The following is a 22,840-nucleotide window of genomic DNA, read 5'->3' as shown; positions in this document are numbered from 1 at the left end:
TGAACCAAACAGTATTTTAGAATACCTAAAAGGTAATTTTTTTGTTTATTTTCTCAATTCAAAGGAGCTTTATTGGCAGGAGAAAACATACATTTTCTTCATGTTAAAGCAACACATACATTCATCATATGTGTTGTAAGCTTTTGTTGTCAGGTTACACTGGAATCACTACATTTTGCATTTGCAAATGATGTACAGTTATGATGTACAGTTCTTGAAGGTCATCACTGAACACAACTCTTTACAACAACACGTGCATCTTGGCACGTGTGCACATGCAGCCCCTAGTGTCTCGCAGCTCACCTTGCGGCTCTGAGGTACATGAGCAGGTCACAGTCGTTGACCCCGGGCATCCAGACCAGCTCCTCATTCTCGGTCACGGGGTGGCCACCGGGAGAGGGGAAAGGCTGCAGCTCTGGGAGCTTGGCCTAATTACAATCCAGGGAGAAGGAGAGGGACAGATGGTGTCACACTACAAATAGCATACACGCCTGGAGAAACGCTCAGCTTTCAAATGCTCGTCATTATTACACTTCTCACTGTGTGGCTGAGACGTGCCAGTGTTGGTAAGTTGTACTGTATGTTACGCGGTATTCAACTAGAAATATGCACAGTGAAAATGTATCTCCGCCAGGAGGCAAGTCGTAATAACAATAATGAGATGCATGAAGTGACATCTCTACATACAGTAGTGAAAGTACCACAGCATGTGATTAGCAGTTGCACATCGTCTCTACCAAGGTGCCTCCCTGTCTCTCTCATAGATATTCAATGTCTACCTCTCACCAGCTTTCGGTCAATACAATGAAGTCTGATTGTTAGTTCCCTGTGTCAATTAAGAGTATGTCTTGTTTTTTGCTACCACGTGTTCTCTTTGCAAGACCTTGGGGAGAGGAACTAATCTCTGTGATGTTATTGTCATTACGCTCCACAACTTGACAGTCAATTGTACATGAAACTGAAAAGGAATGGCATGTAGAATGAGAGTTTATCTAAAAGGTGGCAGACAATGCTAGCAGTCTCATGAAAGAGACATCAGACAGCATGCTCATTCGGCTACATCCCATCAGGGACACTAGATGTTAGCCCACTGAGAGAATGTATAAGAATGATTATTCACTCTCTCCAATGTTATCTTGTATTTTACTACCCTTAAAGGTGCATCATAGATGCTTTTATTAATAGACTAAGACGACTTGACTCGACTGGACTATGACGGACAACAGTTTATGCCGTGATGTTCATCTGTGTTTCTGTCTTTCTTTTCCTTTAACATGAATATTTAAAACCACTTTATTAGGCCAGGTAAATGACATGGGGAACGTCAATATTCTAAAAGGGGCTAAAGACGGACTGAGTTGAATGTGATTTCAGAGTGTGCTGTCATGTTTATGAAAATATATTTTGGTGTTATTCTAAACATTGACCTGTGGGTGCATATTTGCGGTTGGCTAACAGTACTGGTACATCCCAAGCAGGGACAGGAGCGCTGTAACTGGCTAGTTAGTAGTAGTATATATCCAACAAGTCGGACGGACAGCCTCAATGGGACACGTAGCCTTAACTTGGAGGGATGATAGCTCTGTGATTATTGAATAATACATAATTAATAATATTAATAATAATAATAATATTAATAATAACTTGAATTCATATAGCTGCCTTTCAAAGGACACGTTAAAATAAACAATATACCAATTGGCTCATGTCATGACATAGCTGTGCACATTGACAGTAGGCCAAAGGTCTCAGTTCTTGATAAATTGGACAAGAAATATAACGTTGACTGACCTAGTAGTATGTAATTTTAAGACTACGGCCTAGTAGTATGCATTTAAGACCGACAGAAGTGGAGATAACAATGCGGGTGAAATCAACTCGCCGCTGCAAGGTGAATAAACAATCTTGCCTAATCATTTATTTTCATTGCTTTAACTTTAACTGCACATCTCCGAAACATAGGGGATGTAGAATAATACAGTAGTTATACAAATGGAAGGCAAAGTTCCACACCAAGATAACAGACAACTTGACATCAAACACAGGGGGGGTGTATTTAACAATTACTTACTTGGTGACTAGGGCCCACTCTGATCTCCCCTTGTGTGCTGTTTAATCGCCTGAAAAAGAGAAAGAGAAGACAAATTGAAACAATCATTTTCTTAGCAGCATTTTAGGTCCCACTCAGACCTGGGAGACATCTGACTGTTTGACGTTTAAATGAACCCAGCAATGATATACAGTATAAACACAAACTCACAACTGGGTCCTGGGGGAAAAAATTGAGAGTTCAAGCCAAGGAGTAGGAGAAGAAACCAAGAGACAAATTAAATCTAAGAGTAGACACACTGGTGAGATTCTCTCTGCAAAAAACAAACCATCTGTAGGGAATTCATTCCCTATATATTAGTGACAGTTAGTGACATAAGTGACAAGTTGTATCAAACCACATAGTGTTTTATACCGAAGAACAATGAAGTGTATAGATATATACTCCTAGAATGCTCCTGGGGCCTAGCTAAGCAGAGCACATTTGCAGAGCTGATATTTTGAGGTGTGGTGATAAAACAGGCTCCCCTTAAAAAAAATGGGGGGAGGTTGGCTGCCACTCTGCTGGGAAGAGAACCTCCGAAATGGCTGCCGGTACAAATGTTGGTAGCCATAGCAACTGCAATTTAATAACAGTGTTCCGAATCTCCAGCTGCAATGGATTAAAGAAAATGACAAGATGTTCCTTTTGAAAATGCCTTTTTCCCTCTGTTGCCTTGGTAACGGCGCCGGTTTTCATACAGCCAAGCACGGGGCGGCCCAGAAACTGTCAGTATGATTGGCACCCGGAGGAGCTCTCGCTTCCATCACAGGGACTGGCAGAGGAGACCTGTATGAAACCTGAGAGGCCAGGTCCCTCCAGTCTCAGGGCTCTAACCACAAGCCCTTTGACGGGTGCATATTTGAACCCCGTATGCCTCCCTCCCTTTGCCTACACAGTCCTGCCTCCCCACCAACTCCGACTTACAGCAGGAGAGTTGTCAGAGGAATATTCCATACCTTCATAAAATATGGGCAACAGATGCGTGGCACAGACAGACCAACATCTGATTCTGAACTTCAGCCGGGATAGGTATGGCCAACCGCGTACAAATGAGATAGTTTGTTAAAGATATTTTTTCCAGCCCGGCATAAAATTCTTTGTTTAAAAACTAACCAGCTGTTGACCAGGACAAGTCACATCAGCTAGTATCATTTTTCAACAGGAGTTCAAGTCTGACTCCCAGTCAAAGGTGGTCGTCTAGATCTAGTGTTACATTACATACGAAATTAATTATCTCCGCCAGTCCAGAATGGCCAGAAGCCCATGTCCGTGAGCCGGTCTGTGATCAGCTAAAGTCGAATACACTGGACCGATCGGTGTGAAACTTTGCACACACACTCACAGTAGGCCAAGAACGTCCATGCCAATTTTTTTTTTTAAATTGACCTCATGGTGGCGCTATAATAGACCACTTGCCATTTTTGCCTATAACTCTTGAACCGAAAGTCATATAATACAAATATCTTTCCATTAGGTTCCTTGGAACACCCCACATACAGTATGCCCATTTCTGCCTGCCCTAAATGGCATTTTCTTCAAAACAAACTTTTATAACTACTCCTACAGATTTTCTCTAAAACTCACAAATCAGTACAAAGTATCTATTGAGTCATGTGATCAAGGTATCAGTACGATTTATCTTATTTTGTTCGGCTATAATTGCCTTCCAAAGTTTGCACAAAAAATATATATCTAGACAATGCAGAGACAATCGCTATTGTATCTGCATTGTCTAGAAGCGTTTGTGGATATTTTTGATCAGCGATTGAAGTGCTATAAATGTTACTGTTTGAACTTTTTCCCCCACTAAATCGAGCACAAATGTTCGTGACAATGAATGTCAAATATGATTTTGATACCACACTGTTTGCCTGTAATTGCCTTCAAAATCAGACCCGTCTGAATTGAGTGGTGCTGTACTGTACTGTACTGTACTGTACTAGCTCTCCTCCCTGGTCTCGGTGTGTGTGGCTGCAGTGACAATGACAACAGTGACACTTGGTGGTCAACAAACACTATTTCCGTACTCAGAAATATGGTACTCGGACACACATTGCTGTCTATAGAAGTGGCTAGAACCAAACAAAAATGAGTGATCAGGGCATATTTAAAGAAAGAAAGAAAGAAAGGGCCATATATCACCACATTCTCTATAGAGCGCATGTCCAAAACTGCCCACAGGGCATAACACAACGCAATCTTTATATTATTTTATCTGAAATTATTACTTGCGTGAGCAGAGCGGCGCAAGTGCTGTTTTCGGCTGCGTATGTCGGTGACACCCTCGACCAATCAGGGATTGTGAATTTTTTGTGACACCCTCGTCCAATCAGGAAACACCGTTTTTACATAAACATACATAGTTACGTCGGGGCATATGTCGGTGTTGTCCCTCGGCTAATCAGGAACCACCCTTTATACATAAACATACATAGTTACGTCATTAGCCAATCCCTGATTGGCCGAGGGGGCCACCAAAAATACACAATATGTATACATATGTGGAATCGGATGATGTAATCAATTTGAGTTTCAAACTTAAATATAGGACACTTAAAACATTTAGAACCCGTTGTAGTGGATATCTGGAACGGGATTTATATAGACACATAACTCAGATGTTTCAATAACTTGGTTGAGGTAAGTTGCGCGCTCGTCAGAGTGCATTTCTAGTTAAAGCTTCAATTGTAATTGTATAGCATAAAAGTAAAAAAAAAAGGAATCACACCCGTGTGAAGTGAGTGGTGCAACTCCGTGTGGGGGTCCCCGTAACATCCAGACCCCCAGGAACGCACCAAGGGGGCCAGCCCGGTTCCGGTGAGCCGCCCCACATCCGAAATGGTTGAGAAATGACAGAGTTACGGTGTGGGGGTCCTGTACTGTCACACCCGAAATCATCATATATACAGTTAATGTGTGTGTGTGTGTGTGTGTGTGTGTGTGTGTGTTAGGCTGCGCAACAGTGACACTTGGTGGTGAAAACCAACCAAACGCTATTTTCGTGCTTGGACAGACCCAGGGACACAGCCAGAGACCCAGGGACAGACATAGCTGTATATAGGAGTGGTTGCACCACTAAATTAGGAAATCACTTAATTTCCACCAACCGTCCATCCGGGCTATGGGACTGCAACTAAGACTACACAAAGCTTAAATTTGGGAAAAGTATAGAATTGGCTAAGCTTTGTCACTCCCTTCGGTCAATGCCCGTGTGCAAATTCAGATCTACTGGTCAATCCACTGAGGAGAAAATACGGTTCCAGACACAGAGGTTTCTTCATTTTATAGTAGGATAATACAGGATAATACAGCAATAGTAATAATAATTGGGACTGTGTTGGAGAATATAAGACTATTGGATAACTCTTGATGCCATATGTGATGTCAAACAGAAAACAAAACACAAGAGAATTGTGTAGACTACATTAATATACAATATTTTTTGATCTACATAAAAAGTAGCAATCAAGTAACAATAAACATGTAATTTTGGTAAGCAGTCGACTAAAATAGAAATGTGAAAATACTGAGTGAGTGAGTGAGTGTGTGTGTGTGTGTGTACTGTATGTGTGTGCGTGCGTGCATGCCATGTGTGTTGTGTGTGCGTGCAACATCGTCCCTGTGGGAGAAACTTTCTATAACTGTTCCCCCAACTGTGTGCACCCGTCCAAGTCCAGTGAGCTTTGGCAGCAGGCTGTAAGAATGACAAATGAGGACGTGTGTGCAACAGAATATAGGAGAACGAACGCTGTCTGCAGACCGACAGCCATGTTTTAGTCAGGCAAATCCTGAGAGGTAACTTGGACCGTCTACAAAACAAATGGAAGAATCTGCACGGGTCCTGAGAGAGGAGGCAGAATGCAGATGTATTGCAGATGAACAAAGCTACAGGTATGCACGATGACGATCACAGAAAAAGACTTGGCATACTGAATAGGCAAGGCACACACATGCATGTACAATACAGTTAGTTGAATCTATGTTACAAAACAATGACATACCTTGTTGTAATAAAAACATAATTTCATGGATTTCCTTATTGTGACTGTTTAATAAACAATATACTGATATCTTAAGCTAGAACTATGGTCAAGCATAACCTTAATGAATTGTTCACTCAACCATTTATGAATGATTAGTTCATTGCTGCTAAACCACCTGGTTATTGTAGCATTGTAGCATTTTTTATCGTAGTGTGCAGCCTGGTACAATCAGCTCACGTATATTGTATTCAGTTAATACGAATTAGCCTAAAAAGTTCTTTTTTTGGAAAGCAATTACAGGTCCGACGTATTTATAAACGCAAACAACAACGTGACTGTCTGGTCAACTTTTCTGTGTGCAATCAAAGCTAACCCCGCCCCTTCCATCAATTTCACCCAATCACCGCACGCAGGTCTGTGGCACACTGACATAATTGTAGCACACAATAACACACGGAGACTGATCTATTTCTATTCACTGGTCAAATACAGTCATTTGCTAGACATCATTTCTACGAGAGATGGCACGCGGGCGGTTGTGTGCATGCTTGAGGGTGAACAAAGCACACCGTGGCTGCCCCGCACCACGCCATCATGTCATCTCGATTGTAAACATGAGCACACAGGCTACTGCAAAATGGAGCCAGACAGAGCATTTCTCTCCCTGCATCTTATGCTCTTCATGCAACAATACAGTATAGGCTATACATTCTACATCTCCCCCCCCAAAAAAAACAACAACAACGCGGCTAGTAGGACTGTATGGGGAAATAACGTTTCGCGTGGCATTCGAAATACCTTTATGCGATAGCGTGAACGACGCGTAACGGTATGTGATTCGGAGGAGCAGTGTCTGTCTACACTAGTCTATCGTTCAACAAGCGTTCCGTTTTCATGTAATAACAAAACCTATCGGCTCGTTTTCGTCTCGGGACAAAAGACAGTCGGCAGCAATAATGAGATTCATTCAGGTAGCTCAGCAAAACATGTTATTAATACAGTTTGTCAGACGGATGGAATGCGAGCGAGGCGCAAAATGAAGACGAGTGAACGAACGAACGCTCTCCTCCTTTACGCTAAGCGCGAGAAGAGGATAGCAGACCTACCTCCGTGGACTGAACAAATCGTCCATTTCTGACATCGAGCTCTAAAGGCTGAATGATGACACTTTGTGTACAACGCTCGTTGGAATAGACTCCCCTCTCTCCCACCTATTTGTAGGTGCTCAAAATGGAGAACCACGCACGCATTGATTCGCTCTCACTGAGCTTGTGCTGTGACCTCAGCCCGCACGCACACGGCGTAGCCAGCTCCCCCGCTCCACGGAGAGAGACGACTGAGCATGTGCTACGACCTTACACACACACACGCATGCAGGCACGGCGAGCCAGACAGAACACACACACTCACACACACGACACGATCTGGATACGGCATTCATCTCTCCTCGTATGTCTGCAGCGCCATAATAAACAAGGCTGAATTTGCAAGGCTGCAGACACAGTGCTCGGCATACCAAACAAGCAGCGGGGAGGGAGGGAGGGGCAGCCCAGACTGTGATTGAACGGAGCCGAGCCCCGAGGTGGGGGGTTCCTAACTAACTAGCAACATTTGAGTATGCATAACGGGGACTTTACTGTCACCTCCGCTACAGCCAGTAGCAATATGCATAATATTATGCATGTATAACAGTCTAATACGGGTAATTGTGTTAATTGTAAAATATGTGCAGATTATTTTTTAATGCAGGCTGTAGCCTACTTATTCTGAATTTAATTCACGTTGTGCAATGACATACTGAAATGGAGCTTGATTATTGTGAATAATATTATGTGTGCTGTGCATTGTGCAAACGTATTATACAACAAGAGACCCACCCAAATAAACAGTCTACTGTGGTTCAGCATTTATTTGGCTAAAGGTTTCATAAAGTTGACACAGGTAGCACAAGTAACTATGCATGTAGGAAGGCATCAAGCCTCCATGGAGTTCAATGGCAGCTTGGGAGAGATTATTAAAATGTCTGATACCCTGAGAGTAAATGTCAGAATAGCTCCCATAAGGCCATGCTGTCATTCAACAAAACAGTAGCCCTTAGCCTAAGGTTCCAGCCTGATTAGCTGTGTTCCGAGTGACAAAACAGATCTGCAGGCTTGTAAAACAGCTGATGGATACTTAAGTCAATGCATTATAATAGGTGTATAATGGGTGTTTTTTTGTTTTTTCATAAATTATAAAATGCCGAAAAGAGCAGATCTACAAGATCACAACTCACTATTTATCGTACAGCGAATTACACAAGGGAAAATGTATGACGCCGACGTAGTTGTTGAAAAGTAATGACCAACAGGACGAAGTTGATGTGTGTAATCATCCTGAAGGGCATTGTATTTTAACAACCACCACCACGTCATACATTATCCCCATTATTACGCAGAGCTACTTTATTAATAAAATGACCCAAAAGTAACAACAAAACGAGGTATTTCCTTGCTTACAGTAATGAACGACGCAGGCCATCTGCCCAGCTGCAGCACAGTCGGAAAACACTGAAGTGAAATTCAAATGTTTTCAAAAACATTCTTGAGAGCAACGTTTAGCTGTAAATGACATGGTGTGTTTGTTTACATGGTTGTCATCAGTGTCATGTAATGTTGGATACAGCATAAAATACAAGCAGCGCAGCAGGTGCTCTGATTAGACAGCGGTCTGTTATAGAGCGGAGCGGTCATTATCAAGAAATAACACACAGCTGAATTCAGCGATTGACCAATGAGAATCAAGCATTCAACCAAGCTGTGTAACAAATAGGGCTAAAGTGGTTACAGAGAGAGAGAGAATACAGAGTGGTTGAGATAATGAAGTAGGGGCAACCTGATAGCCAAGTAGTTGGGGTGCCTACTCTAAAAATTGCCAAAAAGCCAAACCAAAAAACATGAAATAGCACATACAGTGATGGTGTTAAATTTGTATATGTTCTGCATTTGACACAAACTTGCACAAGGACATTTTGATAGAGGTTTGGATTGTGCAGTTACCGTCATGATGTAACTGCTCCACTTGGCTTGTGTCATTGATTATTAATTGTACGTCCAAAAATAGCCTCTTTGACTTACATTACACGGTTAAAGCTCTCAAAGTCACTCTTTTAGCACATAATGGAATGAAAAGGTAACGACCCAATGAAAAGATAACAACCCAAAACTGTAAAGTGTCCTTTGGTATAGAGCCAATTGGAGGAAAGGATGCGGTAAACTCTCTATCCATGCATCCAGGAGAGTACTGTAAACAGGCTTTTAAGACAGAGAAAATCGCAGATCTACAAACTCACAAAGCGTTGCAGTCGAATTGCAATGCCTTGTGAGCTTGTAGATAGTCTATGTTGTGGCTTTTTTGTTGGTTCCAAACATTTCTACAAAGTAAACAAAACCCACTGACGTATCCAGACTATGGCTGTACAGAAAAATGGCAGGTAATTTGTTTGTGTGCATGTTTTACTATTATACTTTTGAACAGTAAGTTGGCCTAGATGTATTTAGTATCTTCTATAACTTATTATCAAAGTAACAGTTATGCAATTTATACGGAAAATTTATATAAGGAAAGTAATGTGGTGTGTTTACAATAAACATTTAGTGTGGAGCCCTGCGTACTGCATAGGCACTTATAATAACTCAAAGGTAAGTAAAACAGCCCTGTAATATGGATCTTAAATCACTGCTATGAGAAAGGAGTCAGAGCAAAGGTATCAAATAGGTTCACGTCAATGGGCTTTCCACAGTCTAGACTCTAGAGCCTGCATACTCCGGTATTTTGCACAGACACAGACATGCACACAAACAAACCGTCTCTGTATCCGCTCTAGACTGGATATAAAAATCACACCCGTGTGAACTGAGTGGTGCAACTCCCCCCCCCCCCCTCTCCTCTCTCTCTCTCATTAGCAGGCAACAGTGCAGCACTAATACTATCTCTCTTTCTGGCACAACAGCGCCCCTACTGGTATAGTCAGTCAAAAACATCAAAGTGAAATTATCCAGGCTAGATAGAATAACTAGGATGTCTAGGTATGACACAGGTCAGATTATTATGTCACTGAAGACATCTGAATATAAAGGACTCCCTTCCAAGACTAGTGTCCTGTAACAGGGTGTGTGTGTGTGTGTGTGTGTGTGTGTGTGTGTGTGTGTGTGTGTGGTGACTTCCGGGGTAATCACTGTGCTGTTCTGTATCACCATCAAGAGTTTGTGTGCCTGGTGCCTGGTGAAACGGAGTCAAACGTAGCTAGAAACTACATTTGACAGGTGAAACAGGGTCATGTGACATGCTGACCCTTTGGCATAAGCCTCTCTCACAGAGAGATGACCAGTGTTGGGTAAGTTACTCAGGAAGATAATAAGGTACAAGTTGCTTATTACTCCTTTAAATAGCAAATGACATGACTTTGACATTTCTTATTATTACTTATGTATGTAGGTATAAAGAATAAGCATACCATTCCAAGTTATATTATTCTATAACTTTGGCAACCCAATCCCCCTCAAAAAGTGATCTACAATACCATCTGTTTAGAACTGAATCCACTTTGTTGGAACAATAATTAGGAGCAACCAATCAGACAAAACCTGCCTTTTCTGCATATTCCACATAATGGAACAATAATCGAAAAATCAACCAAACAGCAGAACTGCACATATTGCAGCCTCTCACACCTGCCATTGCAGATTCTTCCATTTCTCAACAAATACGTCGGCAAAGTTTACAACAGACAACAATATTCTTTGTATTTCGACTGATAAAACTAAAACGTAATGACAATACTTCCAATTGTCCAGCTGATTGCCTCTCTGTTCCCTCATGAACCGCCATCCTCCTAATCTTACTGACCACGGACAGACCTTTCCTGACCTGAACACGTTACGTCATACTTTTGCATGAGGCAAATGGTAAAATATCTACAAGCTAACAATGAGACGTATCGCAACATGTTGATAGCTTCTAGATCTGTTTTCTTCCCCACATGTGACAACCTCCTACTATATGGCGCTTGACTGGGATCCTCTACACAGTTGGACTGACTCCGTGGCTCGGCTCATAGACAAATTATCTTGGAATTAGCAACAGTTAAATGTGTTGGTAGCGCTTGCCATGTGTGCCAAAATCTCCCAATATGCTTCTGATGGTGTTCGGTGTTGTTTTAAGCGTACTGTCAGGTTACGTTTCGTTCAGGGTCAGGGTGCAAGGAAGCTGGTGGGTAGCATTTCTACATCATATAGTGAAACCTTGTGGCACTAAAATTTGAAGCTAATCACAAACAAAGTGTATGAAATATCAAAACCCAGTTATATGGCCATTGTCACTGATTACCCCGACTCATTTCCAGTTAAGACACAAATATCCTTGTTCGGATACCTGCAGCAATGATGAGCATAGCGGTATCATTAGATGAAGCACTGTGTAGTGACTTGTCCAGTATTTATGGCCTGAAGGAAGTAGGGAAATGCTGTAGCAGTGCAAGTGATTAAACTGAGTGTTTCTTACCTGGTCTCTGGGTTATATCCCAGGATATAGAAGAAGGAGTCAATTCGGGCTTGGAAATCCCTGGCAGCAAAAATGTCAGAGAAATGGGCAATATTGCATTTTCCCCTGTGAAAGAAGAAAGGGAAAACAAGCCTAATTAGACTACAAACTAGCGCTGATAAAAGCCATCATAGCAGGAGCAGCGGCGGTATATAATTAGAAGCGCTCAGGGGTTTGTCTATTGAAGGTGACAAATCCAGCAGCAGGTATCTAGTGCCTGTCAGTGCCTGTTGAGTTTGCTGTGAGGGATCAGACTCTATAGCTACAGAGCCTGTAAACACCAGCTGAACCTGTCAGCCCTGCCTCATCTGCTGCAGTTGAAGTGTGGCAGACAGACGCATGCAGAGAACTTGGACAGGTATTCAACCTGTGTTGCCCGTCTCCCTAGATGTGATTACCACCCAATGAGTCAAGGGGCCTGGGACTCCTGAGCACATCTTGATACGATTCCTTGTTTCCAGCAGCCCCCCGTGTCTGGGTCTATCAAAATAATAGGCATCACAGGGGTCTGGAGCAAGGCCTTGCAGAGAAACACTACCTTCTCCTGGCAAGATGAAAGGGGAACGGGGGAGAGCGGCCCCTTTGGAGAGAGCTACGGCTGCGGCATTACAGCATCCCACTGGAATTCCATCCCGTTTATCTAAAGCCTCAAGACGGAGGCAAATCAAAAGGGTTCTCTATGCAGGGAGAAGTTGCAGCTAATTTGCCCTGAAATCAGCGGTTTCTGTAAGACACTGTGCTGAAGACCCGCTGTTGCAGTACTCACACACACATGGTTTCAGTTAAGGCGAAGGGAAGGTGGGGAGGTGAGAGGAAAGGGGGAAGTCGCCAGGAACGGATCAAGAGAGTAAGGAGATGAAGGGACGGAGGGATGAATCACATGTGCAAAGAGGAGAATATCTGGTTTCAGACTGAGACAATAATTATGCCTGTCCTCCCTTTTTCCTTGTGCTAGGGATAGCAAGTTACAGTGTGATTGCTATCAGTGTGACTGGGTGGCAATTAGGGCTTGGAACGTTTTTCCTTCAGCATTTAGGTGCTCAGATATCTTGGCCAAAGCTAGGGATATAAAGCTACTAGACTCTGTGTGTGTGTGTGTGTGTGTGTGTGTGTGTGTGTGTGTGTGCGGTTACCTAAGAGCAGCAGCATGGTATGTATCCAAAATGTCGGAGATGAAGAGTTCTCGAGTCTTGATCACTGAGTCTGTGATAACCAGCTCCCGGCCAGTATCTGGGATAAGACAGAGGGAGAACAAAAATCACGTGTCTGAGACAGAATACATTGCTATTTGCTAAGTATTCACAGTGCAGCATACACTCAAAACAGCAATGTGCTTGAACGGAGGTCAACATTATGCCACGTAATTCAATAAAGCCAATAAAGTGTTGTCCCCCGACGAAAGGACATAATGTTCCGTTCCCAGGTGAAATGACCCATGTGGAGGTTAAGGCGCATCAGCAGAACAGTGTATGAGCCCAGGACTCATTGGTGACAAATGACCAGTGCTGTGGCCACTGCGCTCCCCCCCCCCCCCCCCCATGTGACATCAATTCTAATAATCCAGAGTCCACTCCCAACGCATTGCAAGGACAGACTGCAGACACCGGTGTGCCGTACTGAACTGAAATCACTTGTGTTGGTGTGTTCTTGATAACCTTGATGACACACCGGCAAGGAACCCTTTTTCACTAACACCTGTGCTGCTGAATTTCTAATGTCAGATCCAGGTGAAACTGGAGTTGTGAATACACGTTGTATCTGCTTACAATGTTGTTATTGCGTGATTTTAGTAGCGAAGTACAACATTTGTACTTAAGTACAGATTTAAGTAAATGTCCACCTCCGTTAATAAGTAGTAACACCAACAACAACATAGGTACTGTATATGGGGTATGGTGTGTACTGTACATGTGGCGTATACTTGTATAGATATACTTTGTGTATTCATGGATATATTTGTTCTGCCTGTCACCCATTACAGCTTTGAACTTTGAATGGAACCACTGTTTGGGGGAAATTCCATTTCAAACAGGCCCCGTTTGAGAACAAGTGAAGTATCGTTATCCTGATAAAACGTCCGCTGATAGGATGCAAACAGTTAGGTGCTTCCTACTACTCCAGCAAACATCCTAAATCCATAATGTAATGTGAATCGGTAAGTTTGGGAAAATATTGGGTTCAAGGCCTCCCAGAAGTTGTGCCAATAATAACAGATATGATTAAATGTGCTGTAAACGGCAAACAATCTACTCTGACACCTTGTATTGAAAAATTAAATCAAATAAAATAAAAAGGCCACAAAGGTGATGAGCGTAATGGAACGGCATGTGTCAGTACAAATACAAAGTATGCTTTGGGAGCTACTGTACTGAGAAAGCGTGCCAATATTTCCTCCATCTTATCCACCTGTATCTCTATGGGGTGGTATATAGAGAGAAGCAACCAGGCTGCAAATCCCATCGTTCGAGTGTGCTTTCAGCTTGAGATCAAACCCCTATTATGTCAGATGATCTGAAAATGTGTTAAAAATGTAAGGGCGGGGGTGCGGGGTGGTTAGTTTATTAAGTGTGTGAATGTGTGCGACAAATCCATTTTCCTACTGCTGCTGTGGAGAGAGTGTTGCACGCGCTCCAGACCCACATGACACAGCAGGGCTTTTCAAGTGCTAATAAGCTGCAGTGTGGCGTATTACCCGGGGAACAGAACAGAGCCCTGGGATTGGTTCTGCTGTCTGGGACACCGTGTGCACTGGCTTCTGTTTGAGATGCAGTTCACAGCTATCTCCTATATCCCCCACAATCTGGTGAGCACAGGCAAGGCTGGCACACAGCTTGTGCTTGTGCACGTGCGTGTGTGACAGAAAAATTAAGTGTTGCGTCAAAGAGGAAGCATGTGTGTATTTACTTTGTGTGTACGTGAGTGCGTGCGCGTGTGTGTGTGTGTGTGTGTGTGTGTGTGTGTGTGTGTGTGTGTGTGTGTGTGTGTTTACACAGGTATACAAGGCAGCCTCACCATTCTCATTGTTGCGATCCTGCACCAGGTGTTGGTAGACAGAGTCGGGGACCTCGGATTGGCGGTAGTACCATTTCACACTCATCAGCAGATGGTCCCGTTTACTCTGCAACACATGACACAAGGTGGAGAGAGAGAGAGAGAGAGAGTGAGTGAGGAGGGAAAACAGCAGCGAAGAAGAGAAAAATACCCCCCGCCCCTCCTATAAAATAAACAGACATCATTTGTTTGTTAACGGCGTCACAAATTGGCCTCTTGGCAAACAGCGGCCCGGCACAGGCGTGTTGTTTATGATTCACGCCGGCTGATGCCAGAAAGCCTGCAGTGAAACCAAGTCAATTAAAAAGGGATTGTGCAGCATTTAGAGCCTTAATAAAGTAAACAGGGAGGAGGCGTGCAGAAATAAAATCTGGAGAGCAGGGAGGATCAGGGAGTTGCTCCCAGGAAGCCTGCAGCCTCTCTGCCTGCCCTGGACATCCTTTCACCTCATGACGACACTCAAGTGGATCCATTAAGTGATTCTGACATGCTGACAGCTTTTACACACCCGCAGACTAGTTTGCTCTCTCTGAGGTACAATATCCTGTGTATGTGTGTGTGTGTGTGTGTGTGTGTGTGTGTGTGCACCGTGGCTTTTTCCACTTGAGGTCTTTGAGCGCTGCCATCCACTGGCCTTTCGATGTAATGCAGGTAAGCGAGGAAACTGCAGTTGTAGTATGTGACCAGCAAGTGGCAGCACTGAGACAAGGGAAAGAGAGCTTCCAGGGCCAGTCAATGGGTGGAAGAAAATAAATACCCAGAAAACACAGACGAGAAAGAGAGAGTGAGTGAGGGAGGGCAACAAATAGGAAACAGTAGACGCTAAGGCCAGGGCTGGGGGGGGTGTGAGGGATGAAAAGGGCAAACACTGTTTTCATTCCATGATATAAAATATTTATTGTGTCTTCACACAAGTCCAGCTGACCGTTAAAAGAACATTAAAGGGATCGCTGTCGCCCTCAGCACTCATTAACAAGGCACCACTGCACGGCACAGCCTGTGTCAGACGTGTGACTCACTGAGCCACTAACACCAAGAACAACAATAACACTAAAACAAATACTATCGCCAACACTAACACCAAGAACAACACTAAAACCTAATACCAACACCAACACGAACTCTAAAGCAACACTAAGACCCACATTACACCAACAATAACAACACTACTCACACTACTAACACTAAAGGCCTCAAGCTGTCATGACCTGACATCTCTTGACGGTGTCAGAAGATCAGATTGGGTGACCTGACCTCCGTGATGTCTCATATTTAAAGATAGTCTACGGCTGACAATCCGCTCAGGGCGCCATTCTGTGCCTGCATGACGAGAAATAAATATACCATACTGGGAGAATAAGAATACCATGAATGACTGTTATGTAATGTTATAACCTAGCCCTCACACAAAGGCTGTAATGAATGCAGCTCTTTTGCATTGTTGAACAAACTCCAGCAGTGAGTGAGCAAGCGGGTATTTAGAAATTAATTTATATTATATTATAATTTATATGCAACACTGACGTTGACATTCTTAAGTTATACCAGAAGTGAGTGTGTTCCACCATGAAATTATTCCGTCTTTGAAGTGTGTGTATTTCTATGAACTAGTGGTTCCTCTCTCCCCATCTCATATAAAACTCACCACAGGCGCTGTATCAACAATTATAAATACAAAGATGTAATCTTAACATCAGTCGTGATTCTTTTGCCAGAGATGAGTGTTTCTTCAAATGAAATTGGTCTGCATTAGCAGGTACGCAAGCACGAAGCAATCTGTAGTGCATGACTGCTGGAGAGATATGCAGCAACATTAAAATTAACACCAACATTAACAGTAAACTCAACATTAACACCAAGAATAACACTTACACTAACACAGCAATCTTGACTGTTCCGTTCTGTCTTTTTGTGTGTGGCATTTCTACGCTCTAACCAAATGAACGTCACTATTCTGGCCTGGGGGTGAACATTCCTCAAAAATAAATAAATAAATAGCTGTACTAGATTTTCAACAAAGAGATTTTCTGTAGAGGGTGAAAAAAAGAAGCGGACCAAGTATAGAGCCCTGGGGGACCCCGTCCTATATACTAAGTATATATACTAAGTATATATACAAAGTATATAGGGTTCCGAGTGGAATAGTAACAGAGTGGCGACACACTTTGATCTCGCCGCAAAGCGGGTGCCTATGGGCTATAGTTCCAAACATTGGATGTTCCAAACAATGAGCACTTCCACATTCCATTGTTACAATGGGAGTCAACGCTAGTGTCGCCACTCTCTTACTATTCCACTCGGAGAGGGTTTAAGTGGTTAATTAGATAGTAGAGTATTACTACAGAGAGACAGGAAGCATAGGGCACAGAGAGAGCAGGGGAGACATGCGAGACGTGACGAGAGGTTGGATTCTAAAACTTGGGTCCTGGCTACTCACAAGGAGCATATGGTCAGTGTACTAGCTGGCTGAGCCACCAGGCACCCCCAGGCCTGACCGTTTAGCTTAATAGCTGTGGGTGCTGGTGTGTGTGCGCGTGTGTGCACTATGTGCTTAGCACACCGTGTAGAGGAACATGAGGTCAGTGTAAAGATATTTGAAGCCTTTGGAGTACTTGGTTCAGTTATGTCATGGGGGAGGGAGGGGAGGGGGGCTGAACACATGCAGCCAAGCAAATCATCACCTCCCTGAAACCCCCCCCCCCCTCTCTCTCAGTCGCCTCTTCACTATTTACTCTCGATAAAACCCTCTGAAACTCAATCCAATCCCACCCTCCATTTTCTATGTTTCTCCCTGTGATCTCCCTCTCTCCAGCAGGGTGTGTGTTTGTGCCGAATGTGTGGTGTGTGTGTGTGTGTGTGTGTGTGTGTGTGTGTGTGTGTGTGGGGGGGGGGGGGGGGGGGGGTTACAATCTCCTAAAAGCAGTCAATCAGAGCATCTCTGCACAGCTCGAACCTTGCGCATGCACACAATTAAATACTCTCTGGGAGTATAAAAATGGTTATGGGAGGATTTCATTGTGCGCACGCAGACAGTGATCTGAGGGCTTTCGCATATACTTGCTATACTATAATTCCACAAACAATGCAGAAGAGCACACACGTATGCAGTAGGCGCACACGCACGCACATACAAAGAGATGTGCACAATGACATCATGTTTGCTCCCCCTCCCAACTTCTAGCCAAACCTTCCCACACAGTAAAATCCAGAAGTGTTCATGTATCTATTTGTACACTGTTGACAGTGTAACCTCTGGTCTGTCCAGACACAATACAAAGACCGCTGTTGTCTAAGAAAGACGAGGCTGTCTGCCGTGGCACAGCAGCATCCACTGCTTCTACATAATTAATGCTTTTAGGAGATTGTAAACGCTGCCAGGCAGCGCAATACCTGAACATCTCATTTTCTGCCTGTAAAAACCACAAAATCAAAGGGAATTTTCAGAGAGCTGGAACACAGAGGCTATGTGCTTAATGCAAACAGGCAGACACACAGGCGCGCACATGCTGCCCCCTCCCCCCCACACCACACACACACACACACACACATTGCACAAACACACGCGCGTGCGCGCATGTCATTCATAATCCCACACAATTTCCCTCAAAACCCAAAGACCTGACAGACTGAAGTGAAGGCTGAGCGTTAATCAAGTAACATCAATATCCTCAATGTTACAGAGTACTTGCTGCTCTCCAGAGCAGATTTCTATTCAAAAGCCCACAGCGGAGATAAGCCCTCTCAGGCAGCAGTGAGAGGGGAAGAGAGAACAGAGGGAGGCAGAATAAAAGAGGGAGAGGGGGAGAGAGAGAGGGAGAGAGAGCGGGCGAGGGAGGGAGAGTACAAGAGCCAGAGAACCACAGTGCTGAATTGATTAGGGACAATCCATGCTGCCTACAGAGCAGAGTAGAGCCATTGCTTCGGCACGATGTCGGCCATCTTTGTCTGCCCTGCCAGAGGCTACACAACAAGCCCCGTGCCCTCCTTCTCTAGCTCCCTGCGCGGCCTACAACCCTGGGAATACCGCTCTGTGTAGACACGCCAAAAGACTCACCCACCAGCTGCTGAGGGGGGAATGAAGGAAGGGCGGGAGAAGAAGGATGAAATGAAAATTAAGTGTAGAGAGGACATACGAAAGGAAAAATAGAGAGAGAGTAGCATTATTGGGGGGTGGGGGGGGGGGATAAAGCTTCTCATTTCCTCAGCCTTGAAATTACAACTGTCCTCCCTTCTCCAGTGGAGCCCCCTGGGTACGACGAGGCTAGCCCCTCTATTCATTCAGCAGATATAAATCTGAGAGTCATGCTTTAAGGCTGAGCACAATAGTCACCCCCCCACCCGCTCCATCCCTCCGGTGGCTCAGGCTGCCCTGTGCATTCCTGGGCACACTCAGACACTGTGTGTGTGTGTGTGTGTGTGTGTGTGTGTGTGTGTGTGTGTGTGTGTGTGTGTGTGGGGGGGGGGGGGGGGGGATACTGCCCAACTGACTTTTCAAATGCTGTAACATTTTGTATAAGTAAGCTACGTATGGACTAACGAAAACCTTGAAAGAAGAATTATTTCACCATGCGCATGGAAACAAGATTGCAATGACTAATTTCAGTGATATCCTTTTAGACTATGTGTTTGACTGTACCGTTTACATTTCAGTCTAATAGTCTACATAATCTAGTCATTCAATCACGTTATCAATGCATCCAAGACAGTGACTAAGGCTACGCCTAGAGTAGTGTCAAGGCAATTCATTCTGCCTGGGAAGTGGGAATGCCCCCGATTGGAGCTAAAAGGTGGCTGGCCCCTTTGGCTTCCATAATGCCCATGCCGTTTCCCTTTGTGAGGCTGCTTGTGTGTGCAGTCAACTCTGGAGGCTGGCCCCTGTGTAGGACCACACCACCACAAAGACTGGAGGCTCTGGAGGCTGGCCCCTGTGTAGGACCACACCACCACAAAGACTGGAGGCTCTGGACTCTGGAGACTGGCCCCTGTGTAGGACCACACCACCACAAAGACAGTCAACTCTAGAGGCTGGCCCCTGTCTAGAGGCTGGCCCCTGTGTAGGACCACACCACCACAAAGACTGAGACAGTCAACTCTAGAGGCTGGCCCCTGTGTAGGACCACACCACCACAAAGACTGCGGACGGAGGAAAATACAGTACAATACTTTAAATGTGAAAAGGGAGGGGGGACTATGTTCTGCAGGGGAGGTACCATACTTAAAAGAATTGACTGTTTGTGGGCTTAATTCCATGTTTTAAACTAAGAGGGTGTGAAATCCAAACAAGAGCATATTTCTCCGTTTAATGCAGTAGTAAACAGAGAGACAGTGAGCCAAAGCTAAACCCCTCCTCCTCGTTGGTGGGGAGAGGATATTGACAGAGGCAGCGACCAACCCCAGCCTTCTCCTGGATCAGCAGCACCCACCCCAACCCCCCGCTCTGTTAAACTGCTCAACATGGCCGTGAGTCTTTCGGCAAAAAACCCTGGCCTCGGAGAAAGAAAAAAAAAAAGAAAAGAAAAACAAGGGAATGTTCTTACAACCTGTAACCCTTGAACCACAAGTAACCCCCCCCCCCCCACACCACCACCTCCTTACTCCGTACTGTAACACTAGAGATCTGCTTTAAACAGATCCAGACCCCCTTGCTCCCACACCGCAGGCCCCCGGTGCACCTCGTTAACAGGAAACCACTGTTTATTTTCCCCGCTTTTCAAACACTCTCCCCTTCCTTCACTAACCCCGCTGGTGACCCTTCCTTTCTCTCTCCTCCTTTCTATCCTTCACGCCCGCCCGCCCGCCCGCCCTCCCTCCCTCCCTCCCTCCCTCCCTCTCTCCCTCTCTCCTCAGTCCCACCGGTGACATCAGCACTACACAATCTATGTCGATTTCCTTCAGGAGGTGGCGGACAGCAGGAAGGAAGGAAGTTAGGAAGGAAGGACAGATTCTGAACACTGATGAATGAGAAGAGAGAGACAGAGGGAGAGAGAGAGAGAGAGGGGGGGGGGAGTGGAGGAGGTCAAACATAAGAGGCAGGCGGTGTCAGTCAGGAATGGTAGGCAGCCCAGTAATGCTAGCACGTTGCTAAGCTAACAGCTAAAGCTAGCCAATGTGGGGGGGTGGTGTGTGTGTGTGTGTGTGTGTGTGTGTGTGCATGTTTGTACGTGACAGACAGGAGGTTGGTAGAGGTGTCAAATGGACAGACAGGGGCACATAGTGCCAGCCAGGGACTAGGGTGGATTGTTCTCTCTCTGTGTGTGTGTGTGTATGAGCGGGGTGGGGGCTGAGGGTGGGGGCACTAGCTAAGAACAAAAGGCTGATTGTAGCGTTGGGAGGCAGAGATGGGATCTGGGAGGACTAATCTACTGCTCCCACATGATATGATTAGAGAGGGGAGGCAGGAAGAGCTGGCTGGGAGGATGACATACACACGTGCACACCACAGACGCACATCCACACTCATAGGCACAAGGCACACACACACACACACACAAGCAGTTATGTACACTGCTCAGACAGACACGCACACACGCTTGCACACACAGACACACATGCTCAAAAGGATGATGTATGTAATTGGAAGGCTCTGTCTTCCTCATTCTCCGTCTCCTCTTGCTGAGACAGAGAGTGAGCTCTGCCAGCACACCAGCACTCAATAAGCACTTCCATCTGGACGACAAAGAACACAACCCGACTGTGTGTGTGTGTGTGTGTGTGTGTGTGTGTGTGTGTATGTGTATATACACACACTGGCAGGGTACGGGAGATCTGCTGTGCTCACGCAACCTTCGACATCTCGGTGAGTGACAAAGGAGGTGGTTAAAAACAAATGTCAGCAAGCTGTGAGAACAAACACGAACGCGCGCGCGCACACATGCACTCCCTTTCTCTCACACACAAATAAGAGTAGGCTTTGGGGATAAGCACCACTATTCTTGTAGCAGCCCTGCAGTGGGGCAGGGCAGGCCGGGACTCAGCGGTGTCAGAGGTAAGAGAAAGCACCTCTAAATCAGACCATCAGAGCCGCCGCAGCAGCAGGATTCCACTCTCAAATCCTCCTCTCCTTATGTGCTTTCTAGGGCCGTACTTGGCTCTCTGGAAGAAAGGAAAAGAAGGGGGCCCTGGCCCCTCTATAGCCTGCCTCTCCGAGGCCAGCACATACTAATAATGCCAAACAAGTGTTGATTACATGTTTCCACCACCCCATGAATCCACACCCACCCACTAACACAGATCCCCTGTACCGGAGACTGCATGGACAGCCTGCCTCTCCGCCTGGCAACAAGCATAAATGGAGCCGGCGAAAGGAATGGGGGAGAGAAGGAGAGCAGAGTCCTAAGCTTTGACTGTGGTTCTTTCAGGACCTTTGTGCAGCAGTGGGTCTTTATCCGTCTGTGGACTGAGTTGTTTGGATATTAAATCGTCCCCCTCAGCTTTTGGACACACTGTGCCCATCTGTCAGCCCAGCTCCATGAAGGATTGGATGCTCTTTAACTGCTACACACTAAGCAGATTGGCTCTGTGTGTGTGTGTGTGTGTGTGTGTGTGTGTGTGTGTGTGTGTGTGCGTGTGCGTGTGCATGTGTGTGTTTATGTGTTTTCTAACACCCATTTACACACCTTAAGAATAGAGGTCCCTTCAGTGGTGCACGCGTGGGCTTGTGTATGTGCCATATAAATCACAAACATGGCAGCATCGCATTTGAGGATGTTAGTGAGCCATTTTGTCCTCCGGGGAGAGGGGAGGAGGAAGGAAGGAGCGGAGTAGAGGAGGGTTGAGTCATAAATGAGCTAGCAGATAATGGCAATTAAGATGTGAAGGCTGGGCAGGGAGGCTTTGGGAGTGTTGCTGTAGAAGTCATACTGCCAAGCAGCCACAGGCACACTTTACAGACAGAGTCGCACGCATTACACATGACCACTGCTGCCACGCCACATCTGTGGTTTCACGCCGGCTAAAGCGCTCCCATCTCCATTCCCGCCACTGGGAAAACAAACAGGGCCGGTCTTCATTTCACCTCTTCTACATTTGGCATGGTGATGACATCTAACCCCAACAATAATGAAAATGCAGGCTTAGGACTAAATAGCCCTCTGTTAGGTCCAGGGGTTTGTGTGACTGGAGAACGACCCCCCCC

General features: G+C 45.1%; 1 protein-coding gene across 3 annotated transcripts in view; it reads right to left on the bottom strand.

Moving 5' to 3' along the window:
- The window catches only part of rerea (arginine-glutamic acid dipeptide (RE) repeats a), a 164,880-nt gene that overhangs the window by 32,891 nt on the left and 109,149 nt on the right, over positions 1 to 22,840 (bottom strand). For 2 of the 3 annotated variants that reach the window (XM_080764130.1, XM_080764129.1), the window contains 5 exons: positions 14,668 to 14,773; positions 12,789 to 12,885; positions 11,617 to 11,721; positions 2,072 to 2,120; positions 304 to 428 (listed from right to left, as the gene is read on the bottom strand). In XM_080764130.1, the coding sequence (XP_080620256.1) occupies positions 304 to 428; positions 2,072 to 2,120; positions 11,617 to 11,721; positions 12,789 to 12,885; positions 14,668 to 14,773 (482 nt within the window). Of the gene's footprint in view, positions 1 to 303; positions 429 to 2,071; positions 2,121 to 7,181; positions 7,354 to 11,616; positions 11,722 to 12,788; positions 12,886 to 14,667; positions 14,774 to 22,840 lie in introns of those variants that run through there. The other variant, XM_080764131.1, reaches the window with a different exon arrangement.

This window comes from Protomyctophum bolini (assembly GCF_963924005.1).
Source record: "Protomyctophum bolini genome assembly, chromosome: 5".
In the NCBI taxonomy this organism is placed as follows: domain Eukaryota; kingdom Metazoa; phylum Chordata; class Actinopteri; order Myctophiformes; family Myctophidae; genus Protomyctophum; species Protomyctophum bolini.
This window is presented reverse-complemented; position numbering and strand designations above follow the sequence as displayed.